The following is a 19,195-nucleotide window of genomic DNA, read 5'->3' as shown; positions in this document are numbered from 1 at the left end:
TAGGCTTAGAAGTATAATTATCCATGCAATGTTCTAAATATGTTACCTGTTTCCAAGAACTATTTCATGTGTTTCTTGATTCAATGCCAGAAATATTTATTCTTATATATAGGGCACTGTAACAAAGAATATTAGACATTCTCTAACTTGTAAAAATCTAGCCAAGTATATTTGATATAAATGAGAGGGAGGATGCAACTCATATTATGATTGCAACTAACCCTACTAGCCAAAAATGGACTGTATTAAATGCTAAAAATGATGCATAATCACAGTGCCATGGTTGCAGAGAGAAAAGCGATTCCAACTTGGGATGAGGACAGAGTCAATTGCCATGCTTGTTGCCACTGTTCAGGGAAGAAGCTCTAAGTTGTTCAAATAATTAATTAGTGCAAGTGAAGCAGGAAGAGCACATACATTTCCGCTTTATTCAAATATTGCATAAATACAGAGCAGTTGGACACATCCATTCTAAGGCACTGTTCTGGTTTGAATGCAATTCCACAAGAGAGAAAAGAGAAGCCACTACATTCTGTATTTTTCATCTCTACATTCAGACTCCTCCCATATTATACATTTATTGCTACTGGGATATCAGTTTGAGCCCCAGACTTATAGCAGCATCATGCGTTGACCTGGATGACAAGAATTAAAGATACATCCTGGGTCTAGCAATTGGTATAATTGGCACTTAATTACAAACTCTCTTGCATTATTCTCCACCTGTTTCCCAACTCTTGTTTAACTAAAAATACTATAAAATCTTTATGAGCCTGATCCATGAATTATATTTCTTTACTAGCTTCCACTAAGCCTAGAACAGGACTAGTTAGGCACATAGTAGATACCCCCAAAGTATTTATATCACTTTCGAGAACTTCAATGGAATAGAAGAGATATACTTTTCCTAATTGTAGTTTAAGGAAAGGATGACTGAATATCTTCATAAAGGGAAAATGAATGTCTTATTTCTTGTATTTTATAACAAGGAACTAGGCTCAATGAATATTTTCATGTTTTAACAGGTTTAATTGACAATGAGAAGTCTTCCCTTGCTTTGGGAATTTGAGCTGTTACCATGATTACATGAGAACATTTATATAAGTAGCAATGTGTGTGTGTGTGTGTGTGTGTGTGTGTGTGTATGTAATCATAAGTAAAATTCAAAGAGGTTGAGAATCACTGGGCAACTTATACATTATCTGAATTAGTGATCCTCACCTTCTTAAAATGATATGTGTATATACATATGTGTGTGTGTGTGTGTGTGTAAATGTAAGTAAAATTCAAAGAGATTGAGAATCACTAGGCAACTTAAAAATTATCTGAATTAATGACCCTCACCCCCTTAAAGTAGTATGTGTGTGTGTCTCTGTGTGTATTACACAAATTCATATATATTTTAAGAATTTTTCGTAACACCCTTAAAACAACTGGAGATAACTAGGCTTGGGAGCAACATAACTATACTGACAGCTATAGAAATATCTGTTTAAGGCAGTGTGTTCCAAGAGACATTTGCAGAATATTAGTTCTGTAGCTTATTATTGGGTATATGAAAAAGGTTTTGGGGTCAAATAAGTTTGGAAAACATTGAGCCAAAAGAGGTGCTTTTTCTCTCCTTTCTAGAGGACCTCTCAAGAGATTCTCATATGCTGATGTGCACTATGAATCTAAGAAGGCGGAACAGCAGGAAGTAATTCCCAAATATATTTGCAGAATATCTAGCAGAACTAAGTATTCTATGACACACACATAGGGAGATGCTGAATTAAAGAATGGGTAAAATTTTAAAAAGCACTGAAAGACACATGATTGAATACCAAAGGAGAGTGAAATACCAAAGGAGAGCAAAAGACCCTGGTTCTTCAGTCAATCAAAATTAAATTAGATTCTGCTTGTATAATTTCAATTGCCAAATGGATTCTTCCAGACATAGAGCTTACTTATTCTGTGAACAAAATAAATTACCAAATTAATACTCTGCTTTTAGCAGCATTACCACAGACTGCTGACTAAGCAGACTAGCAAACTTTGCAAAATTCAAAAGTAAAGGTTAAAATCTTAATTTCCTTAAACATAAAAAATTTCAGTGGAAATAACCCAGTTCTTACCAGGCAAATGACATCCCCTTCATCCTTGTGTTCCTGACACATTTTTATTGTTTGACAAAATTCACTGTCTCCTTTCTTGCCACATGGGACACATCTAAAGCTTTGAATGAATATAATCATCTTTAATAATGACAGCAGAATAACTATAGTACTGCTATAATCAATACGTCTGATAGACAGGTTTATCCACTATATTGACCCTACCTCTAAAAGGATTGTCATAATTTATATGCTTTATGTTTACACCTATGATACAGTTGCCTTGGAATACAAAATTTTTCATTGTAATTAAAAAAAGAAGAGTTGTGCAGACAGAAGAAATCAAATCTAAGAAAATCACAGGAGTAGATAAATACTCTAGAATTCATATACCTTGGAAGATGGGTTTTAAAACTAGTAAAAAAAAAAAAAAGAAAAAAAAAGCTGTCTATGTTCTTATAAGCTCAAACAAAAGCTTCCAAGACAAACAGCCTGCTGCAGGTTAAGATTTTTTTGAGTTAGTGTCAATTTGTGTAAGACCTGTTTCCCTTAGCAATTCTTAAATAAGTCCTCTAAAGTGAGTGACCTGGTGCATAATAAGGCCGGCTCTCTGTCTGAAGCTTTTAGAACAATGAGTACACTTGTATGGCTTCTCCCCTGTGTGGATTCTTAAATGAATAACGAGGCTTGGTCTCTGTCTAAAACTTTTCCCACAATAATTACATTTAAAAGGTCTCTCTTCAGTATGCGTTCTCTGGTGCAAAGTAAGAGCTGTCAGTCGACTAAAACTTTTCCCACAATTATGACATCTATGAGGTTTTTCACCTGTGTGAGTTTTCAGATGTCTTTTAAGACTTGATCCATGACAAAAACTTTTCCCACACTCAAGACATTTATATGTTTCTTCTTCAGAATGGGTTCTCTGGTGCCCTATAAGATGTGACCGCCGAGTGAATCGCTTTTTACATACAGTGCATTCATAGGGTCTCTCCCCTGTGTGAAGTCGTTGGTGTCTATAAAGGTCTGAACTACGAAGGAATCTTTTCCCACATTCAGGGCATTTGTGAGGTTCTTCTCCTGAATGAATTCTCTGATGCCCAGTAAGTTGTGACTTCCGAGCAAAACATTTTCCACACTGAGGACATCGGTGAGGTTTCTCTCCTGGACTCTTTTTCTTATGGGGTTTAGGGTTGAGAGGTTCTTCCAAGTTGGAGTTCTCAGGTGTCTCTCCCAGAGTGGGGTTCTGCTGATCTACCAGTTTTGCTAAATCTGTCTGTAAATCCTCTGGGGGGGTTTCCCATTGATTTTCTAACTGTACATAGTCTTTTTGCAAAATGGGACCCTGGAGAGCATTCCCCTCTAAAGTTACAATAAATGGATACATAGTCTCCATTTTTTTCTGTTTTGAAGTATCTTCTTCATTTTCTATCCCGATCTCAAAACCTGAGAGAAGAAATAGAAACTGCAGATGATATTGTGTTCCACGGAGAAAAGAAAGTGAAGGAAAATGAAGAGTTATGTTAAACCAGTGGTAGGAACATAGAAATTCCTAAATAGAATTCCAAACTCTTTATCTTTATTTAGGTTAAATTTTTCTTTTTTTTCCCCACTAGTATATCAAAGAACAATTACTTACCTATCTTGGAATCAAGTAATTGTTTCATTTCTTTAGAATCCTGTAATTCCTTCACCCATGGCTCTTCTCTATTCTCCAATGAGAAGTTCATGTCAAGTTTTGGTAATGGATATCCTGGCCAGAAGAAAGATGGGAAGCATTACAGTTTGGCTCATCAAAGGTTTTTCCAAAATTTAGGCTGACTTCTTGGACACATAGCCTCTTAGTATCTATTTCCTTCTCCATTACTATTACTTCACCTGAGTCTCTTACAACAGTCTTTTCTTTAAAAGATAAGAGCAAAATGAAAATGAGGTGGTGTTCAATTCAAAGCTACTCTCTAATCTATGGAAGGTGAGTGAATAAATTCTGTGCTGAAATCAATGCACTAACTCATTTCAGCATCTATTTTGATACTAGATTTGTTTAGGTTAGAACTAAAATATAAAGTAAATTTCATAAAGTTTTGCCATATTAATACTGGGAAACACTGCTATTGAGTGCCAAATGAAGAAAGAGAGGTGAAAGTAGTAAAGTGTTTACTGGAAAAATTTCAGTGGAGTCTTTTGAATTTAAATGAAAACTGAACTGGGTTGAACCTAGCAAAAGCAGTATTTATGTTGGTTTCCGCTGAAGTCTAAAAGTGGATTCTCTTAAAATTAGCCCAAATAACTTTTACAGGTGAAAATGACTATTAGCCAAAATGACTACAAAATAGTATTTCAAAGTGTCAATCTAAGGATAACCAGGTGAAGTTTCTAACCACTCACGCTCGCCTTGTCTGACCACCCCTCTCCTCACTGACAGCTGGTATTGCTTACATCCTCTTTTCTGAGCCCCTTATTCTCCTCCTTTATCTCTGATCAAGTTTACTGGTCTTCAATGAAATATGGGCTGTAAATTACTAATTTGATATCTAAATGTAGGCTGATGTTTAAATATTAGTATTATTAAAATGACATTAGGAATTTAGTTTGACTAATGTTAATCTGAAGGAAAATTTAAATTCCAGAACATTATATTCGAGGCAGAGGAAGTGGACTAAAATACCTTGTTTTAGTTTTTCATGAAAAAAAAATTTCCTTTTCAAGATTAAGAAACTAAAGCTGAATTTCAAATAAAAGTGCTGTTTAAATTCACTATTTTGTTTTCATTTGGATTTCAAAGCTAAGATGAAATTACAGGGTAATATGAAACAGGTCAAATAAAATTCAAGGCAACAGATCAAAAGAAAGCTGCTGTGAAGTAAAAGATGGAGTTTCAATTGAAACTTGGAATAGGAGAGAATAGCAAAGGCTTAGGTACAAAATACTGACTTATAATCTAAATGAATGGTAATTTGAATCCACATGACAAAGCAGCACAAGTAAAAATAATTACGTAATGAGAAAAGACAGTATTGCTTCTTTCTTTTGTTAAAAGATGTAAAAGGCAACTGTGTAAAAATATGTATATAGTGTATTGTTGGGCATACGACATATAGAAATGTAATATATTTCCTAATAACAGCAGAAATGAGGTGGGTAAGAGCAAAGTGTATGGGACTGAAGAAATGACTCCAGTTGGTAATTCAAATCCACAGGAACAAATGAAGAAAACCAGAAATGATAAACAATGTTAATATAACAAAAATTATAATATATATGTATGTTCCTTTCTTCTTTCAGCTTCTTAAGAGTCTTAAAATTATATAAAGCAATAATTATAACAATGTATTCTTGGCTTTAAAACATTTTTGATGTAACATGTATGATAGTAATATCACAAAAAGGGGGAAAAGAGAACAGAGCCACATAGGAGAAACATTTCTATATCTCACTGGCATTAAGTTAGTATAACTTTGAAACCAATGATAAGATGTACATGGTAAATCCTAGAGCAACCACTAAAGAAATAAAAGTAGTAAAATTATTAAAGTAAGTAAAATATTACATGAGAAATACTTACTTAATGAAAAAGAAAGCAGTAAAAGAGGGATAGAGGAACAAAAAAGACTTGAGGCATATAGAAAACAGAAAGCAAAATGGCAGATATAAATCCAACCATATCACAAATGAAATTAAATGCAAATACATTAAATGACTTAATCAGAAAGCAGAGAAGGTCTGACTGGATTGAAAAGATCCAACTATATACTGTTTATAAGAGGTATACTTTAGATTCAAAGATACAAACAGATTGAATGTAAAGGGATGGAAAAAGATATATCATACAAGTAGCAACCACAAGACAGCCAGTCAAAATAGGCATTAAAACAAACAAAAAAACCCATTACTAAGATATACAGGATCATTTTATAATGATAAAAATATCAATCCATCAGGAAAATATAACAATTATAATCATGTATGCACTTAATTTCTGAGTACTAAAATACATAAAACAAAACCCGACAGAAATAGTACAAGAACCAGATAATTCAACAATAGTAGTTGGACACTTCAATGACTCCTTGCACTAACAGATAGAAAATCTAGGCAGAAGATCAATAATACAAGACATAGAAAATACTATAAACCAACTAAACAGAATAGAAATGAGAATCCAGCAGTAAATCCATATACTTGTCCTGTGGTCAACTGATTTTGACAAGGGTTTCAAGGATATTCAATATAAAAAGAATAGCCTTTTCAACAAATCACGCTGAGACACCTGGATGTCTCCATGGGAAAAAAATATTATTTGGACCTCTACCTCCCACCCTATTAAAAATTAATGAAAAATAGATCAAAGTCTTAGATGTAAGAGCTAAAATTATAAAACTGTTAGATGAAAACACAGGAGAAAATTTTTGTGACCTTGGATTAGGCAATGATTTCTTAGATAAGACATCAAAAGCACAAACAACAAAAGAAAAAACAATTACATTTGACTTCATCAAAATTAAAAAAGTATTTTGGGCTACAAAGGACACTATCAAGAAAGTGAAAAGATGGCCTACAGAACGGGAGAAAATACCAGCAAATCATATATCTAATAAGGGACTTTTATCTAGAATACACAGTTGACCATTGAACAACATGGGTTTGAACTACACAAATACACTTACAGGCAGATTTTCTTCCACCTCTGCCACCCCTGAGACAGCAAGACTAAACTCTCCTCTATTCTGTTGATCTACATGTCTATTCTTATGGAAGTACCACACTGTCTTAGTTCATTTGTGTTGCTATAAAGACCTTTATAATGATCCACTTCCACTTAATGAATAATAAATATATTCTCTGCCTTATGATTTTCTTAATAACATTTTCTTTTCTCTAGCTTACTTATTGTAAGAATACAATATATAACAAATATAACATATGAAATACGTGTTCATTGACCATTGATGTTATCAGTAAGGCTTCCAGTCAACAGTAGGCTATTAGTAGTTAAATTTGGGAGAAACAAAAGTTATGTATATGGATTTCCAACTGCACAATAGGTCAGCACCCTTAACCTCCACATCGCTCAAGGGTCACCTGTATGAAGAACACATACAATTCAATAATAAAAAGACAAATAATTCAATTAAAAATGGGCAAGGGAACTAAATAGGTCTATGAAAATATACAAATGACCAATAAGCACATGAAAGCACGTTCAGCATTGTTACTCTTCAAAGAAAGAAATGCAAATCAAAACCACAACGAGTCACTATTTCATACCTATAGGATGGCTAGAATAAAAATGTCAAATAATAATAATAAATGTCGCCTAGGATGTGAAGAAATAAGAGTGTTTGTACACTGCTGGTGGGAATGTAAAAGAGTGCAGCCAGTTTGTAAAACAGTCTAGAAGTTCCTGAGAAGTTTAAACATAGAGTTACCATATGACCTAGCAATTGTGCTCCTAGGTATATACCCAAGAAAAATGAAAACATATATAAATACAAAATGTCATACTGAAATTTTTATAGCAGCATCATTCATAATAGCCAAAATATAGAAACAATCTAAATGTTCATCAGCTGTTGAATGAATAAACAAAATGTGGTATAATGTCACAATGGACTATTCAACCATAAATAGGAATAAAGTACTGATACATGTTACAACATAGTTGATCCTTGAAAATATGCTAAGTGAAAGAAGCTAGTCATAAAAGACCACATATTGTATGATTCCATTTATATGAAATATCCAGAATAGGCAAATCTAGAGAGACAAAAAGTAAATTAGTGGTTGCTTTGGAGTGGGAGAGATGGGGGCCAAAAAGTGATAGCTAAAGGGTACAGGGTGGTGACAGTTGTACATATTGTGAATATACCAAAAAACATTAAACTGTACACTTCAAAGGGGTGACAATGTATGGTATGTGAATTATATTTCAATAACGCTATTTTAAAAAGATGTAAATGTAAAAAAACATTTAAATATTGACATCATTAAATGATATTAACAAATTAGTTTGGCTAACATTAATCTGAAGTAAAATTTAGATTTCAGTACATTATATCAAATCCTAGGAAGTAGTGTAAAACATATTTTCACAGGGAAAAAAACAACAGATTTTAGATTAAGAAATATAAAATACACTTCCAATAAAATGTTTTATAAACTCACTATTTTGTTAACAAAGCTTGGATTTAAACCCAGGAGTGGGATAACTGAATGATGTGGTGGAAGAGGCCCCCCCCCCAAAAAAACAGAAATTATACATTTAAAAAATAACTAAGAGTAGAATTGGATTGTTTGTAACACAAAGGATAAATACTTGAGGAGATGTATACCCCATTTACCATGATGTGATTATTATGCAATGCATGCAATGTATTAAAATATTTCATATACCTCATAAATATATACACCTACTATGTACCCACAAAAATTAAAAACAAAAAATTTTTAAAAGTTAGTGGAAAAAAATAAACTGGAGTTCATAGATTAAAGAAAGCTGCCATCAAGCAAAAGTGAGAAGGAATTGAAACTGAGGAGAGCAGCAAGTAGCAAAGGCTTAGGGTGGTAGAAGCTTGGAGGCCCAGGAGATCTCAATATGAAAGCCAGAAAAACAGTTTTGGGAATGACAGGAATTGTTCATATGGTTATTCTCATCTTACAGAGCACAAACTTGAAACTCTTAAGATTATAGATTTAATCAAATATCACTTCAAAACCAGGCCCAGACACCTGCTCCTTGGGTAAAAGAAGCTCTATGACCTAGTTGAAGGACTAAAAGTAGCCCTGGAAGCAGAATCTGGTACCCATGAGATCTAAGGTCAGAAGTGTTACTACCAGGCAGCTGTGTCTCATGGGCTTCCCATATTGGCCCTCAAGTCTAGCTGCTACTTTCTGCACAGCACCAAATTACAGAGGTTTGAGTACTTTTGCTTTGGTTCCTTGTCCCCAGCATCATACTCCTGGTGCCAGCTTTCAAAAAGCTTGACCCCAAATTGGGTGCATCAGGACAGTCTCCACACCTTGGATGTGAGAACACGGTGCTCATACTTGAGCTTCTTCATGGATGTCAACCTAATGCACTTCTTATATGTGTAGCACAGCCCACTCCAACCCTGTGGTCCTGAGTAATATTCAGATACTTCTGGACACTGTCACCAATTTATTTGCATTTCTCAACCTTATTTTCACAGTCCATGTCAGCTAAAACCAATTCCCATTAACTTTTGACCATGTCTCACCTTTAGGTATCAGTTCCCATCCTCTACTCTTACATATTGAATAAAATACCACCACGAATGCTGAATAAAACTGATGCTTACTGAAAGGGTTTCCACAGATATTTGCCCTACTCTGTTGGCCAACATAGCGAGAACAGTTATGGCTCTTACATAGCAAAGATAAGTGAAGATGAGCAGAATTTGGCATTCCTATATATTGTGGTGGGAGGATAAATTGGTACAATAATTTCAGAAGGCAATTTGGCAATATCTATTAAAGTTTTAAATGCCCATTAATCAATCAATTCCAATTCTAGAAATTTATCATATTAATACCCACATATATAAGTATTCTCCAAATGTTTTCTAGTTTGGCTCCATGGCTTCTGGGTCAATGTTGAGTGGCAATAAAAAAGCAGGCCTTAATGCCTACTTCTGTCAGGGGGCTCTTCTCTTTACCCTCAATGTAAGCTATCTGTAAAGCTACTATTATTGGATGAGTGGTTTTACAGTAATAGAAGAAACATTAACTGCTGGTCAGTAAAAAGAGAAGGGCCCTACACTCTACTTCTATGAGCTCATTTTCTTTTTTATCTCCCACAGGAATGAGAAACACAAAGAAATGATAAATGTTTAAGGTGATAGATATGCTAATTACCCTCATTTGATCATTACACATTGTACACACATATCAAAATATCACTCTGTATCCCATAAATAGGTACAATTATTACATGTCAATTAAAAATAAAAGGAAAAAAGGAGGGCCATACAGATAGAAACCAAAGCCTGTTACCTTAAATTTAATCACGTCTCCTGGTTTTGAGACCATAGTCTAGAATATTAGTTTTCCAATGACAATAATATATTGCCCAGGATGTTAAACTAATCCTCTGGCTATAGCTAAGAGATCCATCATAGGTATATTATATTTGACCAAATTAAGTGAAGAAATTTTACTTAGGAAAAATTAACTGAAGAAAAAAAAGGAAATTATTTTTGATTTTTTTTTTAAGTAAAAGGCTATTAAGTCCAGGCATGGCTGATTCAAAATATGCTCCCAAATTCTTCGGTATTCTTTCCTTCAAGAGGTGGAATTTCCTTTTCCTTCACTTAAGTGTGGGTTGGACTTAGTGACTCTTCTAATGAACAGAATATGGTATAAGTATGGTATATAGGTAGGTTATCAAAGACATTGTGTCATCCTTCTTGCTTTCTCTTGGATCCTTTGCCCTGGGGGAAGCCTGCTGCCCCATCATAAAGATACTTAGGTAACCTATGGAGAAATTCCTTTGGCAAGGAATTGAGGCATCCTGCCAGTCCCTGCTGACATCTTCACAACAACTACAAGAGAGACTCTGAGCCATAAACATCTAGTAGATCACTCCTGAATTCCTCTCAAAAAGAGTAACATGATAAATTTTAATTTTATCATGTTTTGAGATAAATCTCAAAAACATGATACTTTTTCCTTTAAGCTGCTAAGTTTCGGGGATAATTAATTGCCCTTCAATAGCTATCCAATGCAAAGAGGGAAAAGCAATTGGAGATTAACAAAGAAGGTGCTTCATTGAATGTTCCCCTCATCCTAAACTCAGGAAATGTCTTCATTAAGCCCCATTAGCAAAGACTGTCTAGTAAGAGCTTCACTACACCAAGAAATGTCATTACTATAGTTGGGGGTTAGATATTAGCTTATGGTAAATTTTTTGGTATAGTAGAATAATCTGAAGAAGTTTAATTTATAAGAATCTTCTGATGCTTTCTAGACAGCATTTGTTTGTCCTGTATTTTACTTTAAATTTTCATCTCTCATATTCTTTATCACCAAAAAGATGTGATCTTTTACATTTCACATACATTCCAAATGAAACTTCATCAATTGAAATGAAAAACCCAAGGCTTTGACAACTCAAAATGCAATCCAGTTTTGGTGTACGAATTTTGAACTCCATATTTTCAAAGATAAGCATGATATATTTTATGATTTTAGGACTAGCGTCTCCTTGCCTCTTTTCTTTCTGATTGCATACATTCTAATATTATTGCCTATCTCTGGCATCAAAGTGTCCAGCATGAATTCAAATAAGGGATTTTGTTTTAAAGTTTATGTCTTCCTTAGGTCACTTTATATTGTTCACTTAAGTTCTCTTTTATTTTGCAATGAATGTGTATATGTGTTTTCAGTTATATTACACGAAAAAATATATATGCACAATTCATATATACTCAACAACCTAATTTTTTGCTGATAGGAAATAGGTTCCAAACATTAATATAAAATCAATTGACTTCCATTACTTTTGAATTTCTTCTCCACTCAGCTGGCATCTTGTGCTTTCCATTCAGTCTACAATAGAATGTATTTCATGTAATACATCAAATATACTTTTGTTTAAAGTAAAAGTTTAAGTAACCTTTAAATAATAGAATAAGCCTTGCAACATTTTTCAAAGCATAATATATCACTTTAAACGGTGATAAGAAAAGGATAATTTCCTGTCCTCCAAATTTGTAATTTTTATCTGTTAAATTAATTAATTCTATCTATCCTTTGTTAAATATACTAGATTTCCATGTGCTTTAGAGAGCAAAATATTAACACCAGATAAATATTGCTACTATGTGGTATTTGTACCTGCAGTGTTGACAAAAGGAGCGAATTAACATGGAGAATCAGAATGCAAATGCAGAAAGAGTTATACTTCAAAATATTACTAGCTAAGTTTTACTACTTGTTCCAGGCATATACACATAAACCCGGTCTTTTTTTTTCCTTTTTTTTTTTTTAGAATTATTCAACAGACTATGAAATGTAGATGAGGTAAAGCTTGGAACATAAATGGCAATATTATATAGTTCTGCTTTGACCACAATATGTATACTTGTAAAGTTTTCCTCTTTTGTCACTTTTATTTAAAAATATGCTGGAGACCCATAAGCACCTCAAACTCTGTACGTTCAAATCTAAACTCAACTTGACCCACCGAATCTGATCTTCCTCTTTTGTTTGTCATGTCAGTGAATAATATTACTATCTACCCAGTTCAATGGCCAGAAACCTGGATTCCATCCTTACTCCCTTCTTCTCCATCACCCTGACACCCAGTCAATCACCAAGCTCTATATTTCACACCTTCTAAGTATCCTTTGAATTACATTTTCACTCCATCATCACCAACATGCCCTTGCTGTACAACATCTTCTCACCTGAATGATGGCAACAACCTCCCAAATGGGGTCCCTGCTTTCAGCAGTATGTATCCATTCCTACTATAGCCAGAATAATCTCCTAAAATGCAAATTTGTGTATGTCACTCTGGTACTGGAGAACCTCAAAATGGTTCCCCACTTCCCTGATAATCAAGTGTGACTTCTCCATGAGGCTGCAAGTTCTTCATGACCCAGGACACTGCTTCTCTCTCCAGCCTCTTCTATTGCCACTCCTGCCCCACTGTTCTTCTATGTCCCTTGCACTGCAGCAGGAGGTCTTCTCTCTCCCTTCAGAACTTTGCACATGTTGTTGCTTTTGATCCCAGCCCTCTCCGCTTCCCATGTACACCACTCCACAGGCTCACTTTGATCCATCCTGTAGGTTTTAACCCAGATCCTCCTTCCTCCAGACTTCCCTCTCAGCCAAAAGCTGGTTAGGTGGCCCTCCTCCATGCTCCTGGGCATCCTATTCCTCCCAACATACCATTTACTGTCAGATTTCTGTTACATACAGGACAAAAAGTCCTACTGACATATCTGAATTGTCCACTGAACTGTAATCTCCAGGATGACCAGAGCTGCTTTTCTACCTTGTGTGCTACTGAATCCCCAGGGTCTGGCATGGTGTCTGGCTCCTCAAAGCTGCTTGTAGATAGTGTACAAATGAATAAATGATATTAATATGATGTGGAAAGGGGCATGGTTGCTAATCCTGGGTACTGAGCTAGTTATGGATGGATCAGACATTTATATTTTATAACTTGGACAGTTCTTATTTTCATTTTTTATGTGTCTTCTGTGGTCTCAGTATTTAACAGTCTCTTGAACGTGCGAACATGTTGAAACAGTGCCTGGGGGAGTCAGGGGAGAGGATTCTGGCCACACTCGGGCCAAAGCTTTAATGCGAGGGGTAGAAGAGGTACAGGGAACACTGGGTAAGAAAACCCCAAAGGAGAAGCCGGGTGCAATGGCTCACGCCTGTAATCCCAGCACTTTGAGAGGCCAAGGCAGGCAGATCACCTGAGGTCAGGAGTTCAAGACCTGCCTGGCCAACATGGTGAAACCCCGTCTCTATGTGTGGTAGTGCACGCCTGTGATCCCAGCTACTCGAGAGGCTGAGGCAGGAGAATCACTTGAACCTGGGAGGTGGAGGTTACAGTGCGCCAAGATTGCGCCACTGTACTCCAGCCTGGGCGACAGAGCAGGACTCCCGTCTCAGAAAAAAAAAAATAGAAAACCCCAAAGGGGAATAAAATATAGGAGCAACTGGACTATGTGCTCTTGCTGCCTTTCTCCACTTGGACTTTCTCCTTCTAGAACTAACCCCTGTGGTGTCTGGGCCAGTGATTCTCAAACTTTAGTGTGTGTAGCACTCACCTGCAGAGCTTGCTAAACATGCACCCCTGGTGTTCATGCTGCAAATGGTCTGCTTACTACAGTTTGAAAAACACTGTAATAGGTTTTGATTTAATGAGGTAGATATTTCCTTTAGACTGCAGTAAGCGGTTGATCTTACAGGATCTAAAGAGACTATATTACTAAAGTATTAAGTTTGAATAAGGCTCTGATGCCATAAAAGCAACCGAGGCCCTTGGGGCCCACAACATCACAGTTCCTGTTGATTAAAATTGGGCTGAGAAATGAGTCCTTATCCAGAATCCAAACTCCCATAGTTTTCCTGTGTAATATTCTTGATCAAAAGACTCCTTATCAGGGTCATTAGCTTAAAGGGTTCCTAATCCCAGGGTTCTATCCAAAGTGCTTTGTTCCCTACTATTCCCAGAGAGACTTTTTCCTCTTCTTTATCTGAGTGGTCAATTTCCATTGGGTAATTGGTGTTTCTAACCCAACCCTAACCCTTGAGAGTTCCTGAACTCTCAAAACAGAAACAAAAGAAAGGAGAGAAACCCTTGCCTTACCAGGGTCCAGAAAGGTCTGACATTCTCCAGTAGCACCATAGTTCAGCTCCGGTGGCCCTGCCTGTGGGATCCATGCCTCTGCTACTGGGGCCTCCTGGGCAGGTCCCATTACCTGGAGTGCAGGTGACTCTAGGTGCATGGTTGGTGGTATGTGTGCCGTTCCCACTGGTGCCAGTTCTTCCAAGAGCATGTCATGCATATCAACCTGGGGGAAATGCCAGAACCATCACTCTCAAGTCTAGACCAACAGTGCCCAGTAGAATTGTATGAGAATCATGCATGTAATTTTAAATTTTCTAGTGGCCATATGAATAAATTTTTTAAAAAGTAAGGCCAATCTTAATAGTACGTGTTACTTAATCCAATGCAAACAATCAGGATTTCAACATGTAATCAATATGAACAATTATTAGTGAGATATTTCACCTACTTTTTTCATACCAAGTCTTCTGCATGTGGTGTGTATTTCATACTTACAGCAGATCTCAATTGGCATTGGCCATATTTCAAGGGCTCAAGAGCTGTACATGACTAGTAGTGACTGTATTCAGCAGCAAATGTCTAGACCACATGAAGATAAAATCTTATATAGTAAACAAAACCAAGGAGACAGAGAAAGAAAGGGCAACCACCAACCCAAGTACCCTAGGGAGACAGAAAACTTCAGAAGACTCCTGTTCAGGAGCCCTGAAGCTAACAGTTCCTGCAGAGAACCCCCATAGACAAGACTGGAGTATCCCTGATGCCCATCTGGAAGCTCCTGCTCCCTTTTCCCAAAGATACTGCCCTCTCTCAGTCACGGCACTTCTGAAAAGAGGCTTTACACAGTCATTCTGAATGGCAGACAGTGCCACCGTCCCCATGGGGAGTTTTGGATATGCTGACAGGTGGTGGCTATCAGAATTTAATGGAACATAATTTACAATGCAGAACTGTTCCAGGTCCCTACTAAGTGTGGAATGTCCTACTCAAACATTCATGTGAGTAAAAAGAACCTGTCAAGAACCCCACCTTGTTGGTCAAATAAGTACAACTGTTTGTTTTGTTTTGCATAGTTTCAGCACAAATGAAATTTTCTAGGAATGCACTAATGTGAAAAGCAAAGACTACACTGCTTATTGTTCAGATTTACCAAGAGTCGTATGCCATTTTGGAAAATCACATGACAAGGAGCAACACTGTTCGTAGTACTTGAGCTTTATCAGTCTGAATTTCTGGCTGTCCCATTCACAATGATTCTAAGCATAGATGCAAACATCTGACAACTTCATGACATTTGGTCAGGCCCAAGCATGTATATGTACAAATCCCTATCAATTTATAACAAACTATGTTTCTTTTCCTTTATATTCCTTCTAGACTTGACTCAGGGTTGGCAAACTTTATAAAGAGCCAAATAGTAAATATTTTAGGCACTGTGGGGCACATTCACTGTCAGTTCTCCTTCTTCCTCTTTTTTTCAATGACCTTTCAACAAGATAAAAAACCATTACATACAGAGTATACAGATAAACAGGGTATGGCTAGAATTGGCCTTCAGGCCATGGAGCAATGTACTGACGCTTTGGGTTGATGTATGTGGGTAGATTATGTTGTCTATCAATTTCATTTGTGCATAGTAAAGTGGACATTATAAACTATTTGTTATAGAAAGGGAATTGAGTCTGATAGAGTTAAAAGCACTGACTCATTTGCTGAGTTCAGCAGAAGAGAAAAAGGAAAAGGACTCTGGAGAAATCTTGAGGCTGGGGAATGACATAGAGACAAATGTGTGGTCTAGTCCCAGCTGCCTCAGCTACTTCCTTTGGACCAATCACGAAGATCCCACATTCTTTTCTTACCTGCTGCTCTGGTATCTCAAGTTCTCTCTGTAAGTCTTCTATCAGTGACACAACTCTTTCTCTATTCTCTGGGCAGTGCTCCCTCACCCAGGTCTCTATCTCTGTGGGCAGGATAGTTAGGAATTGCTCCAACACTAGCAGCTCCAGGATTTGTTCCTTAGAGCGCATCTTCGGCTTCAGCCATTGACAGCAAAGCTCCCAGAGTTTGTTAAATGCTTCATGAGGCCCAGCTGCTTCTCTGTACTGGAACTGCCTGAAGCGCTGACGGAAAACTTCACAGTCAGTATCATACTCTTGAAACACAGAGCCTTGATTCAAGGATGCCTGGATTGCACAACCCAGGGCCACAGCCATCGCCCCCTTCCAGCAGTTTACAGTTTATCTGGAGCCTCACTTCTCAGATTCCGACTTGTTTCTCTCTGAAATCGTTGGGGTGGGAGGGAGCCACCTACAGCTAAGGACAGAAAAAAAATGAGAAAGGAGAAACAGGAGTGGTCACAAGAGGGCTTACTTACCTCCGTTAACTTCTTTTTTACCAAAGAACCTCCGTTAACTTCTTTTTTACCAAAGAACCTGTTAACTTCTTTTTTACCAAAGAACCTCCGTTAACTTCTTTTTTACCAAAGAACCTGTTAACTTCTTTTTTACCAAAGAACCTCCGTTAACTTCTTTTTTACCAAAGAACCTGTTAACTTCTTTTTTACCAAAGACCTAAAGTAGTTCATTATTTTTCTCTTGGTTTTGAGAATCTGATGAAAGCTTCAGACTCACTTCCTAGAAAAATACACATACACATCCTTTTCTGCATCTAGTTTCAAAAGTTTATAAAATCTCAAAGCCTCTAGAATTGTGCTTGCTGTCCAATATGGTAGCCAACAGCCCCATGTGACACTTTAAGTTTAGTCAAAAATTTAGTTTCTCAGTAATATTAGCTAAATTTCAAATGCTTAATAGACTTCACTGCAAAAAGGTCTATTGGACAGTTCTGCCTTAGAATTCCATGGTCCCAGGCTAAGGACCCTGAATTTATTAATAAATGAACCCTTATAGATCTCTTGGCATTTAACCCATTCCCAGTTTAATTCCAATTGTCATGTGTTTCTGAATATATGTAGATCTCAAAAGAAATGGCGAAGGAATACTAACAATACTTCCAAAAAACTCTGAAAGTCCATCTAGCTTTAAGTACCTCCTAATGGCCTTCGACCAAAGTGAACTTAGGTAGAGCCATGGTTTGCAAAGGCAGCAAATTGTCCATCTCTCATTCTTGTCCTCACCGAGTCTGCGTAATTCCCCCAGTAACCCCATGCCATTCCTTCCCCACTCCCCTCCACCATAGCATTCCAAGAGGATCTCCTATGTGAAAAATACACTGCAATAGGGAGGCCATTAGGAATTTGCTATGCATTCATAACAACGGATATTTATTGAGTTCATGCTATGTGCCAGGTACTGTTCTAAGCATTCTACATATACTTGTCAATTAGCCCTCACCCAAGGTTAGGAGCTCGGTACTAGTATTATCCCCTGGATACAGATGAGGGAATTGAGGTTTGAGGATTAGGGGGATTGAACAACTTGTCTCAGGTCACATGGTAAATGCCAGAGGGAAATGGTGATTACGTCAAAATCTATATTCTCCAGCAATCCAAAGGTCTAAAAACATCAAAATGTTCTTGGTATAGTCTTTGAGGTCACAGAGACAGTCACATACATGTTTCTACAGGTCTCAAGACCTGTATCTGCCCATGTGCCTTGGGTCCTCTCTCTCTGCATGTGCTGAGACAGCTGCTGTAGTTGTCCTCTTCTCTGGAGGGGATTCAAGGGAAAAAAGTACTCATGACTCTCTTCCTACCCAGTCAACCTAAATCAGCACTCTGTCCTTGTATCCCCCTTTACCATGATGGTAGCCCGACTTTAGCAGATCGGTTTAGGTATGATAACCTGCTAGCTGTGTGACCCTGACACCCAGTGCTTCTTTTGTAACAGAAGATAATCACAGCATCTACTTTATAAAATGTTCTGCGTGGATCCAATTGCATGGGAAGAGAATAGCAGCATGCCCGGCACAGAGGAAGCACTCAATTAAAGTTTATTGCTTGTCAGGAGTCATTCCTAGGGGGCCTCTATTTCCCAGAGTCTAGGCACCTAACCGTTGCTGGAGGGCATCCAGGAACTGTGCTGTTTTTGGCTCTGGACCCACCCGTTAATCTGCTCCAGCCTCACAGCTGGCCAGCCCTTCCCTGACTGACCCAAAACCTTCCACCACGTCTACCAGGGAATTGACCCTTCGGGTTTCCTTTGATGGACCCTTCCCAGAGAAACGTTCATTTCACTGTGGGACCTGTGATTTCTCTCCAAACCTTCTCGTAGAGAATCCACCCTCATGGGGCCTATAAGAAAAGCGATGTGTGTAAAGAGAGCACTTGAGGAACGGCAAGAGTGACACGTCCCTAAAAAGTGTAAAAGCTGATTCTAATTCGGATGCTAGTGTCTGGGGCGCGGCCCCTGTTCGCTCTTGGGCGACGAGGTCCCGACGCCTGGAGAGGAGCTCCCAGCCCAGGAGGACTCCCGGGAAGGCCCGGTCGGGTCGCAGGGAGTGGCGGCGGGGACCCTGGCCGGATAGGGGCCCACCGCCCACCACTCCTTCCGGCGCCCGCCGCCCGAGGCACAGCTGGAATCACCCAGTTGGCATGGCCCCGGCCACGGAAAGGAGCCCCGCTACCCGCGCCCGCGCCCCAGGGAACGGCCACGCCCTCTGGCCGCTCGGGGACTCACCGCCTCAGCGCCCACGGTTCTCCCAAGCTCACCGGCAACTGCCCAGGGCGCAGGCGCGGGGCTGCACTACGGACTACATCTCCCGGCAGGCCACACGCCGCCCGCCGCGCTGTGCGCCCACAGGGATGCTGACGTGG

General features: G+C 38.0%; 1 protein-coding gene across 1 annotated transcript; it reads right to left on the bottom strand.

The window, feature by feature from the left end:
- Positions 1-407: 407 nt before the first annotated feature.
- Positions 408-19,174, bottom strand: ZNF449 (zinc finger protein 449). The gene is made up of 5 exons (XM_054472955.2): positions 19,059-19,174; positions 16,281-16,734; positions 14,440-14,644; positions 3,730-3,843; positions 408-3,536 (listed from the first exon to the last, which is right to left on the bottom strand). The coding sequence occupies exons 2-5, from the start codon at positions 16,632-16,634 to the stop codon at positions 2,653-2,655; spliced, it is 1,557 nt and encodes a 518-aa protein (XP_054328930.1). The 5' UTR covers positions 16,635-16,734; positions 19,059-19,174; the 3' UTR covers positions 408-2,652.
- Positions 19,175-19,195: the final 21 nt, after the last annotated feature.

Source organism: Pongo pygmaeus, chromosome X (assembly GCF_028885625.2).
Source record: "Pongo pygmaeus isolate AG05252 chromosome X, NHGRI_mPonPyg2-v2.0_pri, whole genome shotgun sequence".
NCBI lineage: Eukaryota > Metazoa > Chordata > Mammalia > Primates > Hominidae > Pongo > Pongo pygmaeus.
This window is presented reverse-complemented; position numbering and strand designations above follow the sequence as displayed.

What these genes read in the sequence shown, in the direction of transcription:
- ZNF449 (XM_054472955.2), bottom strand. Translation starts at nt 16,634, where the DNA reads ATGGCTGTGGCCCTGGGTTGTGCAATCCAGGCATCCTTGAATCAAGGC. An exon ending in TCAGACCTTTCTGGACCCTG is followed by an intron (nt 3,844 to 14,439) that starts GTAAGGCAAGGG and finishes TCTTCTGGCCAG; the next exon opens with GATATCCATTACCAAAACTT. An exon ending in ATTACTTGATTCCAAGATAG is followed by an intron (nt 3,537 to 3,729) that starts GTAAGTAATTGT and finishes TTCTTCTCTCAG; the next exon opens with GTTTTGAGATCGGGATAGAA.